We start from the raw sequence: 24,009 nt of genomic DNA on the forward strand, positions 1-24,009 counted from the left end.
TAAATTTAATTAAGAAGGAAGCACAGCCACAGCGAACAAATAAGAGCTGGGATTTTTTTTTTTTTTTCAGGTGAAGAAAATTGTCTTTTTAAGTTAATTTTTTTAGTGATGGTAATATGATCAGATTCTTAGTTCTGCACTGAAGATAATGAATGGGAGAACAGGCTTAAACAGAGGTGACTGGGAATTGTGTGTGTGTGTTTTCCAAGTAGAGAATAGGATTATACTAAAGAAGTTGAACTCCACAAAGGCACCAAGCTAGAATGAGCTACAGGGATTCTCAGAAGAAGCCAACACTTGACACAAAGGTAGGCAAGAAGGAAGAGGATCCCTGGTGAGTCTGGTATATTGTGTGCAAGTCTTGCTTTAGGTGACAAGTTAGTCACATTGTCTCTATATCCCTTCCAGTTCTACCATTTTATGATTCTATATAAAATTCTAGAATCATAAAATTCTAATCATAAAATTCTAGAATTTTATATAGAATATATATTCTATATAAAAATATAAAGTGCTTCTTTGACTACAGATATTAAAAGAAGACACCTAGATAATGATAGCTACAAGAATTTATGAACACAAGCAAAAAGTAATGTGTCCTAGGCTAGTTGATAAGATAGTGATAGTCTTAGGATAGAAATATTTATAAGTTATGGTGATTTTAGCCTACAGTGTGGTTTTAGTCTCTAGTTCCCTTTATGACTGCCTGGAAATGGCTGCATCAGTCTCTAAACCCAGAAAGTGAAAGTGTTAGTCGCTTAGTCATGTCTGACTCTTTGTGACTCCATGGACTGTTGCCCGCCAGGCTCCTCTGTCCAGGGGATTTTTCCAGGCAAGAATACTGTAGTGGGTTGCCATTCCCTTCTCCAGGGAATCTTTCCAACCCAGGGATTGAACCTGTGTCTCCTGTATTGCAGGCAGACTCTTTACCATCTGAACCACCAGGGAAGCCCCTGTAAACCCAGATCTCACTTAAAAATCTAAAGGAGCTTACTGCTTCTCTAACCAGCAGGTGAGCTGAGTTTGTGGACATGTGGGTGCCTGCCCCTAGGAACATCCCGTCTGTGAAAGTTGAAAGCATCCTGGCTTGGGCAGTGTTTGAAAGCCTGGGCTTCAGAGTCACAGTTTAGGCTCTGTAGCTCTGGCTCATGGTAGATCCATAGCCACTTTTTACTCCTTTCACCACAGTGATGCATGTGGCTCCTGCCCAGCTCTTTATACTATGTATCGATCTGCCAGGAATATATAGTCACACTGGGTTTTCATTCAGACATTGGACTGAAACATGCTCAGAAGAGGAAAGTGGCTCAGTGGTTCCTGATGATGATCCAGCAACCACTGCCACTCTCCTTTCCTCATAAAGTTGAGCTCTCAGACAGAGTCTCCCCATCAGCTGTGCGTCACTGCAAAGTGGAAGTGGCCAGTCACAGTAACATGAGCTGTAGCTCTGTTTTGTTTCAGCAGTTTGGTTTTGGCCATGGAAAAATGAGGGTTCCTTCCATACTAGTACATGTACCAGCAGTACATGTGGTAGCTCAGATTAGCTGGTACGCTGCTAAGGACCACACTGAATTTTCCATGTGGAAGTGGCTTCCAGGAATAGGTGTAAAACTAGGGAAGAGTATATTCTGTGTGGTAGGTAGCAAGGACATGTTTAGTGCTTTGGTAGAAAGTAATCTTTTGGTTCCTTGCCTGTTTGTTCTTGTTGGTTTGATATTACAGCATGTCACGCATTCCAGGACAAATTTGTCTAATTAGGCAGATTGACTGAGTCTGATTCTCCCTGAACTTGGGGAACATATGTCCTCATAGACCATGCAGGAGAAAACTGTTTCTGTATTTCTCTCATATTCTTGTTTGGAATCTAACATTGACTTGGCTTTGAGAAGAAAAACCTGGTCTTCTAATGAGCCTCCATATGACACTCCAGAGACATCCAGAGAACGGTAAGGGATTGCTTCAGTGTAACCTGCTAAATGCCAGGGATTGTACCTTGCCTTGTTAACCATAAAAACTAAAGGGAAGTCTTTTCTTTTTCTACCTCATAAACTAATGGAGGACTCTTTTCTGCATAGAAGACCCTATCCTGTCTCTGAATGGTTTGACTTATCTTCATGGAGAGATGGCATATGGGTTGTTCTTTATATGGTGTGGTTGATTCCCATATGTTAATATGCAGCAAAAGTGCTTTATGTAGGGTTCTTATTTCCTCATATAGAATATTAAAAAGGTGTCTATTCAAGGGTTGAGACTTAATAAAATTAATACTTTTATTGCATTATCAGCTTCCCTGGAGGCTCAGATGGCTGAGCCATCTAAGTGGCTTCCCTGGTGGCTCCTGCCTGCAATGCGGGAGACGAGGGTTCAATCCCTGGATCTGGAAGATCCCCTAGAGAAGGAAATGGCGTCCCACTCCAGTATTCTTGTCTGGGAAATCCCTTGGATGGAGGAGCCTGGCAGACTATATAGTCCATAGGGTCACAGAGAGTCAGACACAACTGAACGACTTCACTTTAAAACTTCATTGCATTATCAAGGATATTCTTAAGTGAAACTGTATTAAAAACAAAACAAAACTGAGAGTGCATGGCTGTGGTGAATACAGTGATTGCTCATATAATTTGTTGCCACTGCCTTGATTTGTATAAGTCACCAGTAGTTTCATTCATCTCTCATTGCTTTTGTACCACCAGTGCAAATGTTAATTCTGTGAAAAAGGTAAGTAGCATCTTAGTATTATTATACAAATAGTTTTGATCTCACAAACCCTGGAATAGGGGCTCAGGAGCCCTCAGTGTTCAAAGACCCCACTTTAAGAACTGCTGCCCAAATCTGTAACCTCCTGTCGTCTTTGACTTGGTGGACATGGTGACCAAAGGCTAAAGCAGGGTCTCCCTGACGAAGACCCAGAACTGGGGCAGAGCACAGAAGTAGAAGAGACCGTGAAGTGAGAATTAGGTAAGGAGCAGCAGATAAACTTCAGGCATTTGCCTATTTGTGGACTGAGGTCTTTGATCTAGCAAGCAGAGAGTCCTTGTCTTCAAGGCCTCTGAGTTCTTAGCACATCTTTGTTTGATTTAATTTGATTTGTTGTGATTCATGCAAGAGGATAGCATGGGTTGGCGTCTGCCTCCTAAGCAGGTCCCAAGGTCTGTGGTGGGCATGTCACAGGATTGACGCAGCTCCTGCCATGTGCTGTTGCTGTGGTTCAGTGAACATGTGGTGACCACTGGACATGTGTCATTGTGTCCCTCTCGTTCCCCCCGCCCACCTCACTTGACCAAATTGTGTATATGTTCAAAGAGCAAAGTTGAGAGGGAAAATGAATGGGATAAAGCATAGAGTTAGACTTTTTTCTACTATCGAGGAATCTAACTGGCAAGTTGTCCCAGAAATGACTAGAGGCCTTTGCCATTTGCCAGTTTAAAAAAACCCATCATTTTAAACAACTGGAAGGTATTTTGGTCTTCCTGTGGGAATAGAAGCCTTGAAAGAATCCGAATCATTACTGATGACCAAGAGATGTGAGTCTTACAAGTGAAACCAGAGAATTTCAAGTCCGACATTAGAAATATTCCTGAAAGATGTCATTGATGAGGAATTGTATGGTGGAGCCTCACTCTCTAGAATTTAATGAAGGCCATCTTTTTTTTAAGAGGAGCGATAAAAATGCATTTCTCATTTAAGGTGTGGTATGTCAACAAGTTGTCCTCTGGGGATTTTACTAGCCCTTTGCTTCTATGTTAGGATTCTTTGTTCAGAACTGCAACATATGTGCATGGGAAGTGAAACAGTCATCTGGATGCTTTGTCTGCCTGGTGCCAAACATCTGGGTATTTGGAAACATCTGGAAAAGTGACTGAAGTTTTCACAAGGGTGTTCAGCATTATATGGATGAAACCTCTGGTTCATAATCAGACATCTGCCAGCCCAAAGTTGATTATAAATGTTTCATTAATTTATGAGGAAGGAAGGTTGGGTCAGTTGTAGAATACACTGTTGTTTGGCTTTCATTCGTTTTTACTGCAGTGGAGTGATATCAGGTTGTTTCATTTCAGAAGGTTTGAGTCTGATGAACATTTCCGCTTTTAAATCTCAAGGAGAGGGGAGAGCCAGCAGCAGGTCAGAGTGGTCGGCTGCTGTCATGGTAGCCATTAGGTGTCTGTGTTTGAAATGTCTGGTCACCTCAGGGAAGAGATACTAGATGCTCACAACCACAGAACACCCCAGAAAAGTGGTTTTGTTAGGTCACCATGTTGTCAGTAATCATGCTCTCAACAGAGAGTAAGAGATGCTTGCTTTCTCCTAGGTCTAACGAGGCATTAACTGTTTACTTCATGTGACCCCAAGAAGAAAACGAAACTTTTGTTCCTGGGCAGGCCCTGAGAGGGGTAGTCTAACTGTCATAGTAGCCTGTGCTTTTAAAACAGTGCCTTTCTGTGGGGAGCCCTGCAGCTCACAGGGGCCTATTGTGAAAAGAAAAAGAAAGCATTGAGGCAGGCACCAGGCAGCAGAGCAAGGTGGAAACACTTAAGCGAGAGGCCTTTAATTTTTATCCAAGTAACCTAGAAGCATGTTTTATACCCACCTCGTAAGTCAGGCCGCAGTCTGGCTGTAGACTTGGCGTGGTTCCCTGGGAGCTGTTGCTGGGGGAAACCAAAGATAGTCTGTGACCTTCAGGGGGACGGAGAGGTGGCTGAAGGCTTGCAGTCTGTTGTTCATTGCAGCATCTGGCTAGCGAGATAATATTCTTCATTCCAAACCTTTTGTAAAACTATCTTTTCTCCACGATTAGCTTTTAGGGAAATCACCCCCTAAACTCTGCCCCCCCTTAGAGATGCTTTAAGCCACTGCCTCTTTTGCATCCAGGGCCTCCAGTTTATCTAAATGATCTGGGACACGCTTCAGAAATGTCCTGCACAGATGTTGGAGGACAGGGTTAAGGTGTTTTTTGGCAGGGGGCTATGCTTTTGCTTCAAAGGTGAAATGGATCTGGCTTGTCTCGGGTGTGGCCATTTGTGTCTGGTCAGGGCAGGATTTATCCACTTCATAAGCAGAGTGAGCCAGATGACATGAGATGGTGCTTTGGCCTTCAAGCTTGGTACTCGGGGGCCTGCAGAGCTGAGAGCATCTCTCTAAAGTTGGTTTGTGTAGAGTTTCCAGGCCAGTCAGCTTGGGAATATCATGTTCTATGGCCATGCCTAGATTAGTTTTAGAGCTTCAAGATACTGAGTGGGATAATTTTTTTTCCAACTTTTATTAGCAATGAAAACTTTCAATGAAACATTTTCCCCCTGGAATAAATCTTACCAGGCAACACAGTATAATACAGAATTAATAAACGAGGATGGAAGTCTCGGGAACTTCACTTGTGCTCTCTTCCTGTCCCTGACAGGCCCCCATCCCTGGGTGCGTTCCCCTCGCGCTGCCGGTTGTCTGTGTGCTCGGTGGCATCCAGCTCTTTTGAGAGCCCATGGAGGTAGCCCACCAGGCTCCTCTGTTCATGGGATTTTCCAGGCAGACATACTAGAGTCTGCCATTTCCTCCTCCAGGGGATCTTCCTGACCCAGGGATTGAACCCGTGTCTCCTGCATTGGCAGGTGGATTCTTTACCACTGAGCCACCCGGGAAGCCCAAAGTGGGAGATGCATCCCCTGGGTGGGCATCACTGTAACCTTTCATGCTTCCTAAAAAAAGGATTTGACAACCAACAATATAATCTAATGCTCTTAAATCAATGGATGTAATAAACCAAATTCTAGGGAGGTTCATGGAATTGTCCAGGCTCATGGTAGCTTAGAAATGGTACTGACTTATAACCTAGGTTTTATGGTCCGACTCTTTGCGACCCCATGGACTGTAGCCTACCAGGCTCCTCCGTCCATGGAATTTTCTAGGCAAGAGTACTGGAGTGGGTTGCCATTTCCTTCTCCAGGGGATGTTCCCAACCCAGGGATCAAACCCGGGTCTCCCGCATTGCAGGCAGGCAATTTACCATCTGAGCCACCAGGAAAGCCCTGTTTAATACTCCACAGACCTATTTCTCATGTCCTATCACCCTCACCAGTGCTAGAGCTTAAAGGTGCAATGAGGGCTGCTGTGTTAGGCAGGACCCCACAGGGATGGGTAGGTGGTGCCTGTGTTCACAGTCAAGGCTGGGGTTGATCCCAGCCTGAGTGCTTTCTCCTTACACAGTGTTAATCAGGGTCAGTGAATTTATTCACATGGGACTGATTTATAAATAACTTATACATGAAGATGCCTCTTAAGTATACAGCAGAGTATCTACTTTTCAGAGTGTATACTGTTTTTCTGCCTTGTTGACTTCTTATCTGGCAGCCCTAGCTGTAGAAGTCTAATTCCTGACGGAATAGGCTTCTCTCCATCTCTGCCTTCTATGCCTGTGTCTCTTAAATTCACTTCCTACCCTCCCTACTCTGGTGGCTGTGTTATCGGTGGAAGGTGTCAAAGTTAGTGGGGAAATGAGAAATACCAGTGAATAGAAAAGTCAAGAAATGACAAGTTTCAGTTGTAATAGTACAACTGTTTTACTTGGAAGTTTTCAGATTGTCTGGTCTTTGTTGGCAGATGGAAGTTATATGCAGCAGTTTATAATGTGCAATAATATATACATGCAAACATGCGCCTGGCTGTCCTGTACATTTTGATGAAGCCCTTGAGAGCATCCTCATGTAGGCTGTTGTAGATTTGGAAAATAACTGGGGATCAGTGTTTCGTTCCTTTCATCCTCACCAGTTTTCTAAATGAGGCCAGTTTCAAAGGAGAGAAGAGGCATGTTCAGCCACGATGATCTTATTTGAACCAAGTTTGTGGGGGTGGTCCAGATGTGAGCTGTAGGAGCTACGACAACTTTCCTTTGATGTGGAACACGACTTTTACCAACCTGCCCCAAACATGTCTTCCCATTTCCTGTGGGATTGTAGTATACTCTGATTTAATGATTGCTAAAGTAACATAGAAACAAATGTGAATCTGGTTTGCACGCTTCCTTTTATTTCCAGCAGGAACGATGGGGTCCTCGAGAATCCTTACTGTTCCTGTGGAACAATGTCAGAAGGTACCCCCTGAATTCATTAACTGAGATTGACAGCAGAGCAGTGTAGCTAAACCTTCACAGAGAGTGACTTGGTGGGGCTGATAAGGGGAGCCCTTCTAGTTCTTACAGTGGGTGAGGAGAGTGGTCAATCTTTCATGGTTTCTCCAAGCTGGCATCTATGTTGACAATGTGTCGTTTGGTGCAGTTGGATCCTTTGCACCCAGTTCCAAGGAGCTGTAAGTTGGAAGATGTTTAAGTCTATTATTTTTAAAGATTAAAGGTATTTAATACTTTTGTTTCATAACACATGTTCTCAGCATGGATTTGTCTGTTGACAGAATGAGGAATTTCTAAAGAAAGGCATATATTCGAGGCTCCTCTTAATATCTATTTCAGTCCAGTCTACCAGTCTAGTACAATGACTTTTCAGATCTTTATTCAGCTGAAAGTTAATATAATATTTCTTGTTCTGAAGTTGATCCCATATCTTTTTATTAACAATCTGAGTAGCTTTGCTGCCCACATGTGCTTTCTTCAGCTGTGTAAAATCCACTTTCTAAATGCTCTGGACACAATCTGATTATTTGGGAGTTGGCTTATTATTCATTGTATCCATGCAGGGACAGTGGGCCAATCCCTGCTTCATTCCTGTGATACCCAGTTATAGTAAATTGTGTTTCTTTTATGTGTAGTTAAATTGGAAGTTGAATGAGTTGTGGAGTTAATGATGTAGCTGTCCAGTTTACAATTGGGAGTAAAAAAGGATGAAAGTGAAAGTGAAGTCGCTCAGTTGTGTCCGACTCTTTGCAACCCCAAGGACTGTAGCCTACCAGGCTCCTCTGTCCATGGGATTTTCCAGGCAATAGTACTGGAGTGGTTGCCATTTCCTTCTCCAGGGGATCTTCCCGACTCAGGGATTGAACCCGGGTCTCCCACATTGTAGACAGATGCTTAACCGTCTGAGCCACCAAAAAAGGATCAGGCTTTAATCAGCTAGTCTAATACTGGATAAGCCACTGGTTCCTAATTGCTGGTCCAACAGTTATGAGTCCTTTTTAAAGACACAGATTCCTAGTTCTGTCCATGGAGATTCTCATTCAGTGCATCCTGGTATAGACCCTAGGAATCATCTATTTTCAGAAATTCCATGGGAGATTGTGGTGCATGGATAATTGAGTGCATGCCCGATGTAGTGATTGTGCTTCTTAATGATAACACTTTCCATCTCTGTTGGTGTCAGATAATTCTGAAATGCTTTTACTGTCATCTTAAATGGAATATATTTATCTGAACATTCTGGGTTGTGTGAGAGCAGGAACATCAGGCTGGCAGTTGGAAACCTGGTTCTTGCCTCTGTGTGGATGTTTTATCAAGCTGGAGATATTTGGTCTGTTTAGGTGTCAGTCTCATTCACGAATTGAGGGCACCAGGTTCCCCAAGGTACTTTCCAGATTTCTGACATTCTTTGATTTGGAAGATTTTGCCCTCCTAGGAATTGTCTTCGTCATCACTGTTCACTGAGGGATGCTGCCTCTCCTGGTTCAGTGAGTGCTGAGCTACTCAACAGAGCATTGATCACGCCTGCTTCTCAGGAAAGCTGGCAGCTGTCCCCACATCCAGAACCACCTCTCTTCCTTTCTCCTGTCACTGCGTGTTACTGAGTCCAAGTTTGCTCTGCTCACCACACGACAGGCTAATGAATCCGAGAGACGAGGTGTTGCAGCAAGGAATACGACTTTATTCAGAAAGCCGGCTGTCCAAGAAGATGGCAAACTAATGTCTCAGCATAACCAACTTGTTGGGGTCTGGATGCCACGTTCTTTTATGGATCAGAGATGGGGAGGGAGGTGAGGAAACAAAGTAAACAGCCATTAATCTTGAAGGTATCTCCTAGAATGGCAGCCTCAGGCAGGGGGATGTGTTAGTTCCTTCCTTCCTCCCATCTACAGGTGGACAGGGTTCTGAACAAAGGCACTTTAACAGTCAGGCAGAAAGGCAGGATTCTCTAAGGCAGGCCATTGTGTATGGTTATAACAAAAGCAATGGAGACCAAGTCAAAAAAATAGTTCCAGCGTGGAGTCAGAGTGGACTTCTCCCTGCAACATATCCACCTCCCAAAACAGATAAAAGTAAACTGTCCTGCTGGGAAGCAGGTTCTTATGTTGAGGTTTCTCTTAAGGAAAATTCAAGTTGTAAGGCTGACTTTTTCTATACCAAGTCTTGCAAGTTTTTACCAACTGGGCTTTCTTTGCAGGCTAGGAACACTTGTGTCTTTGAGCACAATATGTGACTGATGTCCTGGTCTAGGGAGCTGATCCTGCACTTCCATATCTCCTTCAATAAGCCTTAGTTTCCCGGAACTTGTGGCATATGCTCTAGAGAGTCTGGTGGGCCCCAGGGCAGAATGTGACTTCTTTTAAATCTTTGGTTCTCAGCCTTTGGACAGCATCAGGATGGTCTGTAGTACTTTTCAAATGTACCCACCCAAGTCACACCAGCCTTGCCTGGGCCTCCTAACTCGGGCTTTCTAGGGTGGGATTGGACACACGTATGTCTTTTAAAGGTTTCACTTTAAACTCTCCCTTCTGGAGCCTGCTTCTCTTCATTCTGACCCAGCCCATGCACTGTTCCTCTGTCTTCTGTAATTATTTTTTGTTAAAGTGGGTGTAGATAAATGGGGAGTTGTCATTGGAATATAGTAAACTGTGGTCTAGTCTATTGAGAAAATTAACTCACTATGAGAATAGAAGTTTTTCAGAGGGGAGGGAGTCTACTGAGTGTTCCTAGCACACAGTTAAGGCACAGGAACCACTAGTAAAGATTAACCCTTGTCCCTGTTTACAGAGGTCTGAAAGGTTCTTGTTTTATTGTAAAACATCATGGGGAGCAATAGTAGATCATTCACCGTTTCATTAAGAATATTTTAATATAATATCTTGTTTATCCTCTTTTCAGTGCAATTCAGCAAATATCGAGATTACAACATGCTTAGCACTGTTGTAGGTGCTGAGGATAGAGTAGGGAGCACAACATAAAATTCCTGCTTTCACTGGACACACTCTTCACCAAAGTGTGTGGGTGTGGGTGTGTGTGTGTACTTGCGTCAAATTTAACATGACAGAATTAAATGGGTGCATTATAGCATTATGAAATGTCATTTTAGGAGAAATCTTTAGGATTGGTCTGATTATTTCTAAGATCACAAAGGGAATCAGAAAACTAAGCATGTGAAACCTGAATTAAATTCACAAAATATTAATACCAAAGACTGTCTTACTGTCAACAAGGAGCCCATGGGTGTTCAGGTTGTGATTTTCTGAAAGTGTAAGGAAATAAACTAGTGGATTTAGTACTTTGCTCCAAAAACAAAAAGGCAGACAAAGACACTGAAAGAATTAAAGTTCATCTTTTGATTTTGGGCACAAGTCTCTGGGTTGTTGTCATTTGGTACAAATCTTTCTTTGACTGTGTTTTTAGCTCCATGTTTTTAATTCCCCGTATATGCAGAATACATTGGGACTTTGGAGTTCACAGTATTTTATCTGCTTATTTCACCTGTTCAGCAGAAGCATTCATTCGAGCTGAATGCATATATTTCAGGCCTCTGGAGTGCTGCTTCAAAATGACTGCAAAATTCTGTCCTCATCTTGAAGGAATTAGATAGCTTCCCAAATTTTTATGTTATAGTTTATGCTTAAAATTATTATGACAGAAATCAATATTTTAAAGCAATCATCAATCAATTAAAAATAAATAAAAATAATTATTAGGCATGTTAGACATGATATACACATTTTGAATCTGCTTCTCAAGGAATTTAAAATTATGAAAAATTATGAAATTATTTTAATTATAAAATTATTATAAAATAATTATAAAATATTATAAAAATAATTATAAAATTATGAAAAATCTGTTAGCATGTCTGTTTCAAAAGTGCTTTTGTAAAAAGGAAAAGTGTGGTCATTTTTTTAAAAACCATAACCAACATTCTGGGATTGTGAATGCCAGCTAAAAAGATGGGTGCAACAAAAAAAGTGACCAGTGAAAGAAGAGCACATTTGGTTTGAATTTTAAGCCATGAAGAGAACATGTAAGAGAAACGGAGGATGAGCTTTGGTGCTGGCTCATGTTGCTACTTGTGCATTAACTAACAGAGAAGTAAACAGCGTGTGAGAGGGGGGATAAAATAGATGTTCTGGAAATAATTATTAGTGCTAAAATTTCTGCATCTAATTTTGGAGTGCTTACGTTTGGAATTTCACATGCACAATGATAATGTGTGTTTCAGGTTTGTGGAGAAAAACAACGCTTTGAGAAGTTGATGGAACATTTCAGGAATGAGGACAATAACATAGATTTTATGGTGAGTTATTTCAGTACTACATTCAATAAAGCCAACTCAGATTTAGCAGTTATTTCTTAAATCCACTTACATTTATATATTATATATATGTATGTATTATAATGTTACAAAGGATAGGAAACAGTTTTATATGCTATAGATTCAAATTTGACTTGCTCTCTTCATCTGTATTTGACCTTTATGGCATTTCTCTCCAGGTTTTTTTTTTTCTATCATAAAGGCCAAAAGTATTTATTGGTTACAGTGCTTTTGTTGACCCTTGAACAATGCAGGGGGTTGAGGGCTCCCAACTCTCCCCACAGTGGGAAAACCTCCTGTTAACTTACAGTGGTTATGTGGTTACTCTGGTTATGTGGTTTCACATCTGCAGGTTCAACCAACTGTGGGTCACGTAGTACCTAGTCTTCGTTATTGAAAAAAATTTGACCTACACAGTTCAAAGGCATCTTGTTCAAGAATCAACTGTGTTTATAGCATAAAGGGGGAAGCCATGCATTTGTGAAAAGAAAGTTAACAGTTGGTGCAAATGCCTGCAGGAGCCAGCTTGAGCAGTCAAGGGTGGTGATGGTTTAGTCACTAAGTTATGTCCGACTCTTGTGACCCCATGGACTGGAGCCCACCAGGCTCCTCTGTCCATGGGATTTTCCAGGCAAGAATCCTGCAGTGGATTGCCATTTCCTTCTCCACGGGATTTTCCCCACCCAGGGATTGAACCCAGGTCTCCTGCCCTGCAGGGAGATTCTTTACCGACTGAGCTACCAGGGAAGCCCTGAGAAGTCAATAGTGCTGCATAAGAATCCTTAAAGCAGAAACCAGGAGCGTTGGACCATTGTGCCTTCTGCAGACCCCATCCAGTGGCCTTCTCCAGACTGCTTTCCAAGACTGAAGTGCTTTGATTTGTAGGCCTGGTAGTATATATCCCCAAATGAACACATAGCAGTGATTTTGTGTTTTCCTCCCTTGATTACCAGCTCTAGTAATTCTTCGAGGGTGCAATGGTATTGCCCCTCTCCTTAGCGGGGTAAATCGCTTGTAAGAACTTGTGATTCAGCATCATAACTGTCTTCCTCAGGGACAAAAAGCAAAAGATTCTGAGCACCTCTGAATCTGTGTATCTAAGTCTTAATCCTGGACTGAAAGTAGACTCCACTGTAGAGGATTTCCAGAGCCAGGTTACCCCCGAGTATACCCAGGTCTGCTTTCTTTGACCCAGTCTATTTGACCTCAGGATCTTCTGGACCTCAGGAGTTCCTTTACTTGGGCTTAATTTCCTAGATCCCGTCTAGCCTGGAGCAGATAGCCTGTTCACTTCTTCTGTTGTCAAGTTTTCCAAAACCTGTGCTTACGACGCTAGGCGGTTTTCATTTGAATTGCTTCAGTGGTTATAAAACATGGACTGTAGTTTTGTAGATTTCTAACCCTTTTTATCTGAAAGATGTTTTCTGGGTCCTCAAATTTCATATGCATCCTAATCCTTGGCTCTTTCCCAAAACAGTATTGGTTGAAGTCTTTTATAGAGGTTTTCTGCTCCATAAAGCATATGTATATATACTTTTTAAAAAGGTAAAAAAATAAATTTGAAACAAGGAATACTTTTACATTGACTTTTTAAGTTCTTGTTGTTTGGATTTTTGTTGGAGTGTTTAAGGCCCTGGTGACAAAAATGTAAAGAAGCCGTGCCCTTGCTCACGTGACCAGGTTCTTTCCTCTGCCTTTGTAGGAGGAACTTGTTCATTCCTTTAGAGTTGAGGTTGCAAACTGGAAGCTCCAGGCTGAAGTCAGCATACATACAGACTTGTGAGTTTAGTCTGACAGTGATGTCCTTCCATTAAAAGTATTGGAAATTGGGCCTAAAAATACAGATTTGTAGACTTTCTTGAGAATTAATAAGTTCTGGTAATGCTTGGTCCCTGTTCTTACAGAGTATAAGCTGCTGGAGCCAAGTAGTCCCTATTCGTTAAGTCTGAAGGTAACTGTGCCAGTTTGTCACAGTCCACACCATTCCTTACTGTATTACACATGACCCACTTCACTCATTTATCATACATACCAGGTCCCTCTGCCATTTGAGTTTCTACTGAAATGATAAATGGTGTTAAGCCCTTTAGAACACCTGCACTGTTGACAAATGAGAGCATATTTCCTGTCAGTTCATTTATGCATGTACATATATGCATTGGGAGTCTTATTTAGATGCTGCTAGTGTATCAGTACTGTGTGCTCAATTCATGTGCCATCTAGCAAAGAGTTGCCTCTTAGGCATATCATAACACTCAACAGATCATTTAGACCTGCTTTCAGAAGAGTAACAGAAAAATGCCAAAATCCGGCCATATTTTTTTTCCAGATCATGAGGCTTTTCATAAACTGTCTTGGGAATGCAATTAAGTTGTCAAACCTCCCAAACAACATATTCCCTTAAAACATAATATAAATGCTTCAGATGTTGCAGAAGACCTTTCTAAGTATTTTTTGGTGGGCAAAAGAAAACAAAAAAGTGACAAAATTAGCACTTGAAGTAATTTTTTGTAGTAAATCACAACAGAGTCCTGTGTAACCTAGAGAGCTGACACGTCTTCCACAGATACCCAGTGGATAACATATACTCAAAGAAGAATCTAACTTGATAAACAATACTTTAAACAAGGTAAAGGAAGAAGGGCTTGGGGAAGAGAGGAAGGGTGAAGCAGTTTGCAGCGTAAATGTGAATCTGGATCCCTCTGTCACACCTCCTTTCTAGTCTCTGGGTGGTTATAGAGGGAGAGCATCAGAGAGAGATTTCCCCATAAATAAACTGACTGTCCCTACCTAAAAATAAAATAGCTATGTTAAACTCTGTTTCTGTCGTTTACTAAACTGGGGACAGGTTTTCTCTGTGGCAGATTAGAGCCACTGATGCAGTTGTGGGAAGAAAGTAGCAACTCCAAAACTTTTATAGAATAGAAACTGGTTAGTTGTTTAAAACGGAAAAATGGATGAGAAGTTCTGTTGCTCTTTTGTTGGTATGGTGGGTCCCCCAGTACAGTTTTAGAAGAGATTACCTTGTGATTGCATATGATTTAAATGTTCTTCATTGTAATAATTGTCACTTTTTTACAGTGTACCTGTAATAACTTAGGTTGTTCTATATGCCTATAAGACTTTTTAAAAATACCTTTACTGAGATGTAACTGGGGCTTACGTGGTGGCTTGTAAGGTAAAAAATCTGCTGCAATGCAGAAGACCTGGGTTTGACCCCTGAGTCAGGAAGATTCCCTGGAGAAGGGAATGGCAATCCACCCCAGTATTCTTGCCTGGGTAATCCATGGACAGAGGAGCCTGGCGGGCTATAGTCCATGAGGTTGCAAAGAGTTGGACACGACTGAGATATAACTAACATACCATCCAAGTTACACATCTGAAGTGTGCAGTTCAGTGTATTTTTAGTATATTCCTAGGGTTGTACCATCATGACTGCAATCTAAAGTAGGACATTTTGTTGCCCCACAAAGAATTTCTGTTACCACGAGTGGTTATTTTTCCCACCCCAAGTCCTAGGCAACTATTAACCTACTGTCTGTCTACACATCTTCCCATTCTGAGTATTTCACATGAATGGAATCATAATGTACATGGTCTTTTGTATCTGGCTTTTTTTTTTTTTTCCTTAGCACAGTGTTTTCAAGTTCACTCATGTTGTAGCACGTGTAGGACTTCATTTTTTTCATTGTTGTATAATATTCTACGTATACATATATCACATTTTAAAAATGCATTCATGGACATTGGGATTTTTTTGTTTCCCCTACTTTTTAGTTATTATGAATAATGCTACTATGGCCATTTGTGTGCCCATTTTTATCTGGATGTATTTTTTCATTTCTCTTGATTATGTATCTTGAAGTGGGATTGCTGGGTAACACAGTAACTCTGAATAACATGTAGAACAACTGTCAAGCTTTTCAAAGTGGCTGCTTGACAGTAGTTTATATCCCCATCAGCAGTGGATGAGGGTTCCAGTTTTTTCATGTTTTGTCAACACTCATTATTCTCTTATTGATTAAAGCCATCTTAGGGGATATGAAGGGATATCTTATTGTGGTACTACTATTCATTTTTGCACATTAAATTTTTTTTTCATTGAAAAAATAATTCTTTTTAAATTAATTAGTTTATTTTTAATTAGAGTGTAATTGCTTTATTATGTGTTACTTTCTGCTATACAGTGTGGATCAGCTATATGTATACATATACCCTCTTCTTCTTGAGCCTCCATCCCACCCTCCTAGGTCATCATGTAGCATCAAAGTGAGCTCCCCGTGCTATACAGGGACTTTTGCATTTTTAAAAATCGTAAATTTTTTTTTATTGTAAAATATTTCTAAAGATCCAGTGAAACAAAGGAAAATCAAATTGGTAAATGAGCTTAGATTTGTGAAATTGAAAGTATATGCCTATGATTATGCTGAGAAAATGAGTTTGGACCTCTTCTAACCTGTTGGCGATTTTATTTCAGGTGGCCTCTATGCAGTTTATTAATATTGTAGTCCACTCAGTAGAAGACATGAATTTCAGAGTTCACCTCCAATATGAATTTACCAAATTAGGCCTGGACGAATACTTGGATGTAAGTATAGCTGTTAAGCTTTGGTTCTAAGATAAGACTTGATTTATGATGGACCCTCAAAGATGCACTTCCATAATGACCAAAGATCACCTAAGGCTCTATGCAATCAGGTGTTGTAGTGCGAGTTAAAGGAACCCGTCTGAGCAATGTGATCTGTCAGGGAAGCTGGATCCATGCAGGTCTCCTGGGACTTGACACTGTCTTCTGTCAACAGCATTTAGTACCTCCTGGAGCCTTGGTGCAGCTCTCCTCTGCTTTTGAGCTCTGCCTGGGTCAAGTCTTGCTGCACCCTTCATCAGGTCTGTTGGGCACTGTGTGCTCTTAGTTACTCTAGGGACTCCATCTGGGCAGGGGGAGTCAAATGAAGGCTACCATAAAGTGATGAATAAATGCTTAGAGCATCAAAAAATAATGAGGAAATGGACACTAGAGACTTCCTTGTGTAGCTGTTAAATTCTGCTTAAAGTGTTTGTGGCTTTAGAAATTCTGCTTTTAGTTCTTAGGAGGAGAGAGAGCTAAAGTTTCTCTTTTTCTTGCTCCCTTGCAGAAGTGCTTAGCTGGTTCCCTGAAATTGCTTCCCCTTAGGAACAAAGTTGATGTGAAAATCATAAATAGACTTAAGTAACTGTGTGTACACAGATGTCCTTTGACACAGGCAGTTTTGTTTTCCCTTCTGCTTAAGGAATGATTCACCTGAATTTGAAAGACTGCTGGCAATAGGGTAAGAATTGTTGACCTCAGTTTCAAGGCTGTTTCTAGAAATGAAGAAAATAGAAGTAATTCCCTTGGACATCTCCAGATTTCACCTGGAGAGTTCATTGTTGTTAAGGGTGAAGCCAGAAAACTACACTGATGGTACCCTCAGTTTATTGAAAGGTAGAATCGCTGAGTTGGTTACTCTTGAGCTCATGGCCTTATTTCTCAGACCAGCTAGGCTGCCCTTGAGTAGACTGGCCTAATGTTGTCTAAAGACTCCATTCAGGTTTGTTGTTGTTGCGTTGCTCAGTCATGTCCGACTCTTTGTGACCCCATGGACTGCAGCACACCAGGCTTCCCTGTCCTTGACCATCTCCTGGGGTTTGCTCAAACTCATATGCATTGAGTTGATGATGCCATCCAAATATATTATACTCTGTTACCCCTTTTCCTCCTGCCTTCAATTTTCTCATCGGGTCTTTTCCAGTTAGTCAGCTCTAAGCATCAGGTGGCCAAAGTATTGGAGCTTCACCTTTAGCATCAGTCCTTCCAATGAATATTTAGGATTGATTTCCTTTAGGATTGACTGGTTTGGTCTCCTTGCTGTCCAAGGATCTTTCAAGTGTCTTCTTGAGCACCACAGTTCGAAAGCATCAATTCTGCATCACTCAGCTTTCTTTATGGTCCGACTCTCACATCCGTACATGACTACTCAGGTGGAGCTATGAAAGATTTCCATTGAAAAGTTTGTTTAAATTTCTTTCCTGTTAAAGACCCACTAATATATTTGACAGCACATTGTATTCAATAGTTTTTTCCTGCTTTGAACTATGGTTTGTCTATTCTCTTTCTCTGCATTCTTTGAGAGTAGCAATATTGTGAAAGTTGGGTATATTGCTAATGGTGTTTTGGGTTCAGTTTTGTGATGGCTGCACAGAGCTCATTTCAGGCTACAGAATATGACAGGTAGTGCCATCAGCACCTGTTACTCACTGTGAATCTTGTGAAGAATCCCACTAAGCTGCTGCTTCATTTCTTTTCTAGACTTTGCCCTTATTCAGAAATTTTTTTCTTTTTGTAAACTAAGATAGAACATATTCTCTTTGAGACAGCTAAGATGTAGAATTCTAGATTAGACCCAGGAGAAAAATCCATTTTCCTGAGACTTTATTTGTAGAGCAGAATTCCTCTTAAAAGTGTAAGATTATTTCCAAAACTCTGTTTCTCTAACTTCCTGGCTTGTTGGTGCTGAACCTTGATAGAGAGAAGTGGTTATAAGAGTAATGTAAGCATATAATAAATGCTTCATTAGTTTACAAAAACCCAGCCTTGAAAGTCACCATTATCTGTTCAGTAACTGTCTACTGGCATCATCCATGTGCCAGATATTATTGTAACCACTCACTTGCTCCCTAGGGAGAGACATGAATTATAGTACTTGTAAAAAAGATGGACTGATTTATTACTCGACCTCTAATTTTACCTTAGAGCTGGTTGACTTCCTTTGGGATGCCTGACCCTAGAATGCTGAGAATGGCAGAACGCTTCCTAATCTGTGCTTTGAGAGCCATGAGCTTCTCATGTTGGGCAAGTGTTTTAGTCATCTAATTATGGAGGATATGTTCAAGCAATTAGTGCCAAAATAGTCCCCAAGGCTAAGATGCTCTATCAGTGTCTTTCCCGCCTCCCAACCTCACCCCCAACCAGAACTATCATCACTACCCAGGCAAGATACCACCCACTCTAATCTCTTCTACCACACAGACACCCCTTGGGGTTTATGTTACTTGTGACTGCTGTTCCCTTATGATTTTTCTATTATCTTGATTTCACCTGCATCAAAAATGTTTTACGTTGAAATATATCTGCATGGGAAATCTATCTACAGGAAGGATTAGGGGGTAATGTGTGTATATTTGGGAGAGGGTAAGCTCCAGAAAGTAATCTGATGATACCCTCTTAGATGATTACTCCAGAGTTCTCTTAAGGAGGATGAGATAGAAAACCCTCCCTTGGAAGGAACAAACAAAAATATGTAGGCTGTTGGGTAACTATGTTCTATTTGACAATTATCCTAACACCATGTTCTCTTGCATTTTGTTTTTTAGAAGCTGAAGCACACGGAGAGTGACAAATTGCAGGTACAGATTCAGGCTTACCTGGACAACGTGTTTGATGTGGGAGCTCTTCTGGAAGATGCCGAAACCAAGAATGCAGCCTTGGAGAGGGTGGAGGAACTGGAAGAAAACATCTCTCATGTAACTACCTCTCAGAAAAGGAAAAATGGCTAACGTTTTGGCTAGGTGCAAAACAGAATAGATGTTAGCTTTTATGGCTTTTATGACAGCAAACAGAAGGATGGGGAGTCTAGGAATGAGCTGTAACTTGAGCTAGAAAGCAACCTGAAGCCATTCTGGGCTCTGTCAAAGAAGGCAGGTGTGTTACTTACAACTAAGTGAAACTCACTGCCTTGCCTTCATTCACTGCTCAGTTTTCTGCTGCATCCAGATTTCCCTTTTAGTTATGAGCACAGAAGCATTACAGGATGGTGTTAAAAAAAAAAAAAAGAAGAAGATTGGCATTACCTGGGAGGAAATGCAATTCAAACATTTTGGTTTGGTGAAGTATTTTCTTCTGAACATGAGTACCTTGTACCAAACGTGTCCACGTAAGCCATGGACAGGCTGATCCAGTGACCTTATGATGTGGTTCTTCACTTTCCTGCCTCATGGGTCCTTAGGTTCTAAATAGATTCATCACAACAGTAGCATTTTCAAGGAAATCAGCAAATTTTCCCACATACCTATTTCTTTCAAGGAGTGTCCCCTCAGTATAATGAACAGGAATATGGTACTTCTTGAAAACCCAAACACTGTGAAGACCAGATTCTTTTGCTGAATTCTGATTGAAAGTGCCCTTGATTGTGAAATGAATTGTGTCTCTTTGGAGAGATGTGGTTTTTCCTCTCTGAACAGTCCATTTATTTTCCCCTGCATTTCCTAGTATGTCTTCATATGTGTGTGCTCCATGTCATTTCCTTTTCCCCATCTGTCTGAAAAGGGGAATTTTCATGGCCAAGTTGCCAAGACCCCTCCCTTTATTAAGTGCTGTGCTGACTCAGTTGGCACCTGCTTAGGCAGAGAATTTACAGGCTCTTCCTTTTTCTTTTTTTCTTTTTGTCTCTTCTCTTAAAATATGTATTGGTTTGGTCAAAAAGTTTGTTTGGGTTTTTCCATAAGATGTTCCAGGAAAACCCAAACGAACTTTTTGACCACCCCAATCTTGTATTCTTAACCTGGTCAGCAGTAAATCTCCACTCTCCCTCATCATCATTCCTCTCTGATTTTCTTTACTTGTTGTTATTCTCAGTGAGATGTAAGGAATCAGAAGTCACCCAGTTTTAGAGCCTTATGTAGTAACTGTTTCATTGATGGCTCATCCTATCTTTCTCTGAAGCCTCAGCCAGCACTGCATGACCCTACTTAAATAACCTGCTATTGTAGTAACCACCTGTTTATTTGAACTACCCCTCCAAAATGACTTTTATTATTGAAATTCCCCAGTGATTCAGTGGGTAAAGAATCTGCCTGCCATGCAGGAGACACAGGAGACATGTGTTCAGTCCCTGGGTTTGGAAGATCCTCTGGAGAAGGAAATGGCAACCCACTCCAGTATTCTTGCCTGGAGAATCCCATGGACAGAAGAGCCTGGTGGGCTACAGTCCATCGGGTCACAAAGAGTCAGACACGACTGAGCAACGAAGCATGTCAAAAATGTCTTTTATTTTGGGGATAATTTAGGTCAAAACAAGCAGTGGTATTTTTTTAACCGATAACTCAACAGAACCAACTTTTCTCAGTCAACAGTTTTCAGAACTTTTGCCTAATAGCCCTTTCTTAGGGAGGGAAAGGTGACCAGTCCACCTCTCTCACCCACTATTCTCTGCCCTTGCTGGCCCCTGCAGGAATGGAGATTGACACATTATGTATGTGGAAGCACTAAGGAGCTGACACATGAGTTTTGTTAAGGGTCCCTTGTAAATGAATTCCTGTTAGAAACAAGTTTGTATTCAGGCCCATCTTATAAATATTAACAATTTCAGAAAACGACTTGGGGTACACGTGCAGGACTCTGAGGGGCACCTCATGTCTCTGAGCTCTGCTTTCTGAAAACCGATGACCTGGTCAGAATGATCCTGTGTCATGACACATCTTTCCTTTCGAAACTTGACAGTTGTCGGAAAAACTGCAGGATACAGAGAATGAAGCCATGTCTAAGATTGTGGAACTGGAAAAGCAGCTCATGCAGAGGAACAAGGAGCTGGATGTTGTTCGAGTAAGTGTGATGGCAGCTGCCCCAGATGGGCATTGTTGGGAACCAGCTCTGGCTTTAACCCAGTAGACAGAACCCAGATGTGGTCATGGGCTTCCCAGGTGGCACCAGTGGTAAAGAACCTGCCTGCCAATGCAGGAGACATGGGTACAGTTCCTGGGTTGGAAAGATCCCCAGGAGAAGGAAATGGCAACCCACTCCATTATTCTTGCCTGGAGAATCCCATGGACAAGGTAGCCTGGTGGGCTACAGTCCACAGGGTTGCAAAGAGTTACATATGACTGAAGCGACTTAGCATGCTCACGTACATGGTCACGGCAGAGGGATGCCTGGATGTAGCATATTTGCTGGAAGCATTTCAGAGGTGAAACTTGAAAGTAACTCATAGTGAGAGTATGTCTTCATATTTGTGTGCAGTCAGATACTAGGGGTTCACTAGTTTCTTATCACAGGTTTTGGGAGCAACAATGTTTTCCCATCTGGACAAGTCTGAGTGGATTCTGTGGATCACCCATTTGGTTGAAAAGAAAAACAGCATGGATTTAATTCATGCCACTTATTTATTTTTATTAGACCTTGAACTTCTTTGTATTTCTTTGCTTTGCTTCTGCTTGAAACCAGATTTGGTGGTTGCCTTGGAAACAGTGAAATCACAACACAGGCAAGACCTCCTGGCATTTACCAAAAAAGAAAAAGAAAGAAAAAAGGCAAAAGTAAAATCAATCCATTTTATTATCAGATAATCCCAGCTATTTTGTTTGGCTTTAGCATTGTTTTTATTTACAGGTCAGGTATTTATGGGGTACCATCCATGTGTTTGAACATAAAAACACCAAAATGGCTGGAAGGCTTTTAGGCAAATGGCTGGCTTTTATGCCCCCGTTAATGACATGGCACATTTTATGCGATGGTTATCATGTCTACGTGCATTGCTTGATATTCTGACAGGTCCTACAGTTAACTCTAGGAAATTTGTTTTCTGGCACACCATGGAGACAAAGTTGTAGCATATGGACTCAATTCAAGTTCAGACTCTCAGATTATTAATAATAGACAGGGTGTGAAGAATGTTTCCCTGCCTGCTAGAGGTTTGTGGTGAGAGATCACGTGTGTCAGGCCCAGAGAGTGAGTTCCATAAAATCCTTTCACTGGAGCCTCTGTGGGCCCCTTAGAAAAGGAACCAGGACAGCCTTTGAATTAAAAGTCGTGACTTCTTTGTTTTCTGCTAAGAGCCTAGACAGAAATAAGTAATTAGTGGAGGGCAGCACTGGACTGTTTTGTTAACTGCATTACCAAAGCAAAAATGTTACAACAATTGCTGTCCTGGACTGAGCTTGGTCAAGGGGGCATTGTGAAGGCCAGAGATATCCATTCAAAACAGTCAGCCCCTGGTTACTCATGAGTGGATTATTCCATGATTTGCAGATTTTTAATCCCAGTCTGACTTCTATCCAAGTCTGATATAGGGACCTTTTGTCTGCTGTTAGCTGATATGTATCTAGGAGTTACAGTTAAATTTTAACAGAACTAAAAGGAAAACATGCTGTACTATCAGAATACCCTCAGGATATTCCCAAGTCAACTATAAAATTATTTTTGGATTACCTCTGCCCTTTTCCTCTTCACCTGTGGGGAAAACTGACTTAGCTATATTTACTAAAGGAAAGAACTACGTTAACAGTAACAATTGCTAGAACGCATGTATTGCATGCATTACCAGTGAACAGTTGATAACAATGAGACTTGATAGGTTCTGGCCAAATTCCATAGACTTTCTATATATATAAGTATCCTTTTTCTTTCTTCTTCTGCTTTTTTTTTTTTTTCCATTTTCTTTACCTTCAATTTGCCAATCTAATGGTAATACGTATGGATGTCACGTGAAGACAAACTCTTGACCATGGCCTCTTTTGCAGGAAATCTACAAAGATGCAAATACCCAGGTTCACACATTAAGGAAAATGGTCAAAGAGAAAGAAGAAGCCATTCAAAGACAGTCTACCCTAGAAAAAAAGATTCATGAGCTGGAGAAACAAGGGACCATTAAAATTCAGAAGAAAGGGGATGGGGACATCGCCATACTCCCTGTCGTGGCTTCTGGCACATTGCCCACAGGGTCCGAAGTGGCGGTGGGTAACTTCGTGGGACCAGTAATGGGGGCCCCCTCCTCGGGACCCTTGCCTCCTCCTCCCCCACCACTACCTCTGTCGTCAGATGCACCTGAAGCTGGTAAGAAGCCTTGGCAGGAGAACTGAGGTCATACTGGGATATTTGTATTTCTTCTTTTACCTACTGTTAATTTATGTCCTCTGTCTGCTTTTGTTTGCATGCTCTTGTATTTATTTTTAAAAACTGTTTACATTTTGAGATTAAAGTTGTAAGTCTTTCATTTCGTATGTTGTAGAATACTCCCCATTTGTCACTGAGGACATTTTGTAATCTGGAAAAAAAAAAGCATTTATCCTTTTCAGTGTTTTGTTTTCAGTTACTTTATGTACACGTGGCATGTTGCAGGAGAAACCATTCCTCTGTTTTAAAAGCCCATTTGTTTCTTTTCTTTTGCCAGTGCAAAATGGCCCAGCAACACCACCTGTACCACCCCCGCCCCCGCCTCCACCTCCTCCCCCGCCCCCTCCTCCACCTCCTCCCCCGCCCCCTCTCCCAGGTCCTGCAGCTGAGACCCTGCCTGCTCCTCCCTTACCACCCCCACCTCCTCCTTCTGCACCCCCGCTGCCCGGGACGTCTTCACCCACAGTGGTTTTCAACTCAGGATTAGCAGGTAAGAGCACAGATTTAAGAACCAGATACTTAACACGGAGAGTCGATTGTCTTACCTCCAGAGAGTTAGAGGCATTCTTTTCAATTCCAGGTCTCTTCTAAAATCACGTGTTTCCTCTTAATGTAAGACCATTTCCGCTAATATAGCCACTAGAGGGGAAATTGTCACTCAGG

General features: G+C 41.5%; 1 protein-coding gene across 5 annotated transcripts in view; it reads left to right on the top strand.

The window, feature by feature from the left end:
• The window catches only part of FMNL2 (formin like 2), a 331,750-nt gene that overhangs the window by 282,581 nt on the left and 25,160 nt on the right, over positions 1-24,009 (top strand). For all 5 annotated transcript variants that reach the window (XM_070390407.1, XM_070390388.1, XM_070390394.1 and 2 more), the window contains 6 exons: positions 11,349-11,423; positions 15,919-16,029; positions 18,834-18,983; positions 20,959-21,060; positions 22,974-23,286; positions 23,624-23,836. In XM_070390407.1, coding sequence (XP_070246508.1) covers positions 11,349-11,423; positions 15,919-16,029; positions 18,834-18,983; positions 20,959-21,060; positions 22,974-23,286; positions 23,624-23,836 — 964 coding nt within the window. The remainder of the gene's footprint in view (positions 1-11,348; positions 11,424-15,918; positions 16,030-18,833; positions 18,984-20,958; positions 21,061-22,973; positions 23,287-23,623; positions 23,837-24,009) is intronic.

This window comes from Bos mutus, chromosome 2 (assembly GCF_027580195.1).
Source record: "Bos mutus isolate GX-2022 chromosome 2, NWIPB_WYAK_1.1, whole genome shotgun sequence".
In the NCBI taxonomy this organism is placed as follows: domain Eukaryota; kingdom Metazoa; phylum Chordata; class Mammalia; order Artiodactyla; family Bovidae; genus Bos; species Bos mutus.